Here is a 5,486-nt window from a genome sequence, read left to right as displayed (position 1 = left end):
CAAGCCACATTCCATATAGATCTTAGCCAAGATCGAGCTTAGACTGCACGACAGAGCTTGGTAACGGGAAAACTACCATTTACAATTTTTATAGCACTAGCAGTATAATTAAGTGAAGTGGGGGATTCTTCATTTCGGCTGGTGACGTAATGGTATTAGTTGTGCAGCTAAAAATCGTATGAAGCTGCCATTGACGCCATTTGTTTTCATAGTTTGATAATAATTCTTCTGATTTCGAATCAAGAAACAAGGCTGTCGTTCCGTTCCTCATGTCTCACTTTAATTTTGAGCAGTATGATAATATCTACCAAACTCTTACCAAGCACTTATCCCAGCCGCAGCTATCATGACGTTTCAAAATGAGGAGAAACGACCGATCTTGACGAAAGATGAAAAAAACGAGTTTGGAGGTACAAGAATATTGTTAATCTGCTGCCTGTGCTGTACAGCCTTCGTTGTGAACACTGTCTCCTCACTTGCTTCACCTTTTTATCCCAGGTATAACCCTCAGACATCATGATTCACGAATTCCAGTTATTATGCAAACTTGGACAACTTCATTGTTTCAAATGTTTGAAATTTACCCAACTAGAACTCGACCTATCCTCTCAAAACTAACTCTTTACTTTCAGTGATGCCAGCTCGTTTGGGGTGTCAGAGGTTCTAATAGGAGTTATTCTTGGAATGTACCACTTAACAGTGTTCTTTGTAGCCCCTCTCACACCTATGTTGATCAACAGGATCACCGTTGAGTCCACATTAAAATTAGGAATTGCTGTTGCAGGATGTTCTGCCATACTTTTTGGTGAGTCAACAATCAATATTTTCTACCCGGCACCCGACTACTATGAGCCTAAATGTGCATTAAACTTCGTGGTAAAATTTATTGAATGGCCTTCCTCGCATTAATTACGATGTGATATCATTATCAGGTGTTTCCTGTAAGTTAAAGGTTAATTTTCTCAGGTTTTATCAATCAATTTAACCAGACGGGTGTTTTTATCGCAGTATCAGTCTTGCTCCGAATAGTACAGGTACAAATTAACAATTCTACTTCATTCACAGACATGTAACATGCTCTAATGACGTAATGTCTAACCCATGTTTTAAATGTTTTAAATTCGTATCTACCGAACAGCAATTTATCGTTAAAAACCATGCATAAATATGATAAATACTTCATCGAATCAGATTTGATCGAGGTTCAGATACAAACTTAACATTCCTGACTTTCACCCTACTAAATTTTCACCACTCTTATATCTTCAGGGATGTGGATGTGCATTTGTAGACACTAGCTTGTACACTATTATCAGTGACAAGTTCCCGAACAACTTGGGCAAAGTTAGTGGAATTTTAACCACTTCCGTCGGCCTCGGATTCATGGTAAGTGCCATGTTCCCATTTCCCATACAGATTATTCACAGTATTTAAAAATCAGACACCAATACGGTTAAGTAAATGTTGTCTCTGAGCTCATTGAAAACTGAATTTAATTGTCTCGAAATATGAACAATCAAATTTGCTCAGGTGGGGCCACCAGTTGGTGGGTTCCTATACTCGGCAGGAGGATTCTTCCTGCCCTTTGTGGTAATGGGTGTTCTTACTCTCCTAATGGGGGTTTTCATCTACATTGCCTTGCCCAGCAACAGAGACGGATCCAAAAGAACCAGATTATTTAGTTTGTACGCATACGTTGAGCATGTGAGTTAATTATTATAACAGTAGTTTATCGACAAGAGTATTTACTTAATTTACTTCCTCGCCCAGTTAACGTGTTTGAGACTCGTAGAAAGGAAGTGTGGCGGGGAAGTAGTCATAATTAGGAAATTAAAATCGCCTGTACACGTGGTAATACAAAATATGAGAAAATCATTAAAATCAGAAAATTTGTTAAAGTGGATAATTATAATTGTATGAGAGGGGATAACGATGGAGACTGTAATAATTGGGACTGGGAGTAGATCCCTCTTACTGTTTAATCACCTAGAATACCACGGGAAAAATAAAATGGGGATATGAAAAAGTTGCGTTGCTGGGTTAAAGAGTCGAGATTTGCCTCTACTTGAAAAATCAGTCATTCAATCCGAAAAAATCACATTTTTCTCCACATCTATTCGGTAATAAAAAACTTACAGTAACACTTGTTCTATCGTTCAGGACGGTTTAGAACAGTCGATAGTAGCAGGCTACACAGACAGTGGTGAAGGTAATCACTGGGCTACCCTCGCTAAAGACATTCCTTTCGTTCCTACCATGCAAGTTAGTCTTATAATGTTTTCAGGACGTTATATCCCCGAAAAGTCTGGGCACTGATAAGGTCGCTTTGATGAGCAGCGCAGCTTGATATCATAGCCAAAACTTCGTACATTCTAAAATGTAATACCTTGGCTTGATTTAATGAAACTCAATCGCCAAGGTTTTATGGTATTGCATTGAATCACAGCCAATTTAGTGGTATTAATCAGTTCTACAAATGGAATTATGCCAAGATATATTTAAAGTTAAACAGCCACTAAATAATGGTTATTCATCACAGCTATCAGACAGCGTCTCACTCCGAAGAATCCTATCAGACGGTAAACTACTCATAATCCTTCTAACTACTATTGTTGGTTCATCAATCCTAGGGTATCAAGAGCCAACTTTGGGCCTTTTTCTGGAAAACTGCCAGTATGGACCTGCAGCTATAGGAGGACTCTTCCTGCTCAGAGACTTCCTGTTCGCTATAGGATCCATTATAGTGGGATACTTGGTGAGACATTTTACTCAATTTCATTAATTAATACAAAATGGAATGCTTAAATGATTCATGTTTAACTATAAGTGTGAAGGGTGTTTAGGCTTTTCTTGAACTAACTGTATAATTAGTTCGAAAAGTAGCTTATTAGTCACTTGGGAAGTACTTTATTTGTTGTACTAATTGGAGCACCATATTGCTTCCCTAAAGACTTTAATAGGGGGAATGTGGTATTCCAATTAACACATCAGCATTATTAAAGCTGCTTTAAACACACAAGAGTCACGATTTGGTATTAAACTGCACAAATGAACGACAGCAGAGTGTTTAATTCCTCTTAACCGATTCAAACAACCCAGGTGGATGCTATCGGACCCTACTTTATCCTGGCTAGTGGACTGTTCTTGGGAACTATAGGGTATATGGCACTAGGTCCCATCCCTCCCTTCGAACCTAGTGAAGTGTCTGTTATTCTGGGTCTGGTTATTACTGGGTTCGCTGGCAGTATTCCATGGGTAAGAATAAAAAGCTTTTAAGCCTTCTGCTTCAAGCTTGAAAATTACAAAATTATTTGCAACAGGTAACTCCTCAGGTAACATGTAACAGATAACAGGTAACCATGATAACAGGTAACAATGGTAACCATGGTAACAGGTAACATGTAAAATGTAAAATGTAACACTGTTAAGTCCTCAGGTAACAGGTAACAGGTAACAGGTAACAGGTAACAGATAACAGGTAACAGGTAACAGGTAACCATGGAAACAGGTAACATGTAAAATGTAACACTGGTAACTCCTCACTCCTCAGGTTACAGGTAACCATGGTAACATGTAACATATAACACTGTAACTCCTCAGGTAACAGGTAACAGGTAACAGATAACAGGTAACAGATAACAGGTAACAGGTAACAGGTAACGGGTAACAGGTAACATGTAACAGGTAACCATGGAAACATGTAACAGGTAAAATGAAACACTGGTAACTCATCAGGTAACAGGTAACAGGTAACAGGTAACGGGTAACAGGTAACATGTAACAGGTAACCATGGAAACATGTAACAGGTAAAATGAAACACTAGTAACTCATCAGGTAACAGGTAACAGGTAACAGGTAGCATGTAACAGGTAACATGTAACAGGTAACAGGTAACCATGGAAACATGTAACAGGTAACCATGGTGACATGTAACATATAACACTGTAACTCCTCAGTTAACAGGTAACAGTTAACAGGTAACAGGTAACAGGTAACAGGTAACAGGTAACAGGTAACAGGTAACCATGGAAACATGTAACAGGTAAAATGTAAAATGTAAAATGAAACTCTGGTAACTCCTCAGGTAACCATGGTAACATGTAACATGTAACACTGTAACTCCTCAGGTAACAGGACTGCCCTGTTTATTGAAAGCAACCCGACACCTTGGAAATAGGGGCTCCCTCAACTCCCAGCTCTCCGGACTACAAAACTCATGTCTTTACTTCGGCATTTTCTTAGGTCAGTATATGATCCTCTCACTGAACGTTCACTATGTCGTGACAATCATAGTGTATCTTGTAGTTGCAATTTCTTACTCTAATTTAAAGAAGCTGTCGGAACTGACTTGAAATATTTGCATTATTATCACCCCCTTGGTCCTTAGCAGGAAAAAGCTAACTTTAAAAAACATATCTCTGATTGAATTCACTCCTGTACAGTGATCATTTAAATAATGAATTCCTTTCAATTTTCCCATAATATCTGCAAGTATTTAGTGTCAGTCACGTTATATTCCAGGGTCGATCCTAGGAGGAGTGTTTCTAGAGGTGCTATCCTACAGAATGACCTACTTAGCATACGCCGCCCTACCTGCAGTGACAGCAATAATATTCACTTGTGCTATGGTCTTTAAACGGTAATTAATGATTTGAAGTTTAATTGTAACCTACAATCTCAAATATAATTATATGAAATGACATAAATATTTGTATATTAAATACATTAAAACCCTGATTTACCGCATATAGTTTGGCGGAAAGAAAAATAATAGGCTAAATCGGGGGTTTTCATATTGTTTGAAAACATGATTATCATAATATAAATTTATGTAATATCCTATTGAGGCTCATGCCACCCCATCGCGGGTTTACTACTGCATTATTTTTTAAAGACTTGGCACCCAGAAATCTAAATCTAAAACCGAGTCAGCTGAGATTAATTTGACAATTCTATGATAAATCAAGTTATCTATAATATGCTGTTTTGATTGCAGATCTCGAGGAACCGCAAGCTTTGAAGAATCTTGGAAAGCTTAGAAATCTAGAAGATTTGCAGGCCAATTCTGTGCTGAGTCATGAATCAAAAGTTCTTATAACTGACTTCATATACGCCACGCCTAAGAACGAAAGACCGAAGAGATAGCAGAGACATAATGAATCTGTGGCTCTCCATGTTAACTTGCCACCATTATGATAACCATGAAGCTGAGTCACAAATAATCTAAGAATAAATATTAAAAAATTAACAGTATTTGGACAGACTCATTCATCTATTCAATGAAATAATCTGTGATTACATTCATTTTGATTTATGTTTAATTCCATTATTGGAAAAGTTGCTGCTTCCTTTGTTAAAGTATTTAACAAACCAACAGATAAACTCCTGCAAGCTCGTTGGAAAATGACAAATTATAAACAGCTTATTTTTTCATTTCCCCATGTTATGGGTTGTTTGAAACTTATGTTTATACATTTTCATTTTT

At 37.6% G+C, this 5,486-nt stretch overlaps 1 protein-coding gene across 1 annotated transcript; it reads left to right on the top strand.

The window, feature by feature from the left end:
• Positions 1–339: 339 nt before the first annotated feature.
• LOC134826426 (MFS-type transporter SLC18B1-like) lies at positions 340–5,338 on the top strand. Its single transcript, XM_063838797.1, has 11 exons — positions 340–498; positions 633–805; positions 967–1,034; positions 1,270–1,386; positions 1,531–1,704; positions 2,161–2,262; positions 2,540–2,755; positions 3,100–3,255; positions 4,129–4,243; positions 4,523–4,640; positions 4,998–5,338. The coding sequence occupies exons 1-11, from the start codon at positions 347–349 to the stop codon at positions 5,038–5,040; spliced, it is 1,434 nt and encodes a 477-aa protein (XP_063694867.1). The 5' UTR covers positions 340–346; the 3' UTR covers positions 5,041–5,338.
• Positions 5,339–5,486: the final 148 nt, after the last annotated feature.

Source organism: Bolinopsis microptera, chromosome 2 (genome assembly GCF_026151205.1).
Source record: "Bolinopsis microptera isolate Bmic1 chromosome 2, MBARI_Bmic_1.0, whole genome shotgun sequence".
Taxonomy (NCBI): Eukaryota; Metazoa; Ctenophora; class Tentaculata; order Lobata; family Bolinopsidae; genus Bolinopsis; species Bolinopsis microptera.
Note: the sequence above shows the minus strand (reverse complement) of the source record. Positions and strands in the feature narration are given on the sequence as shown.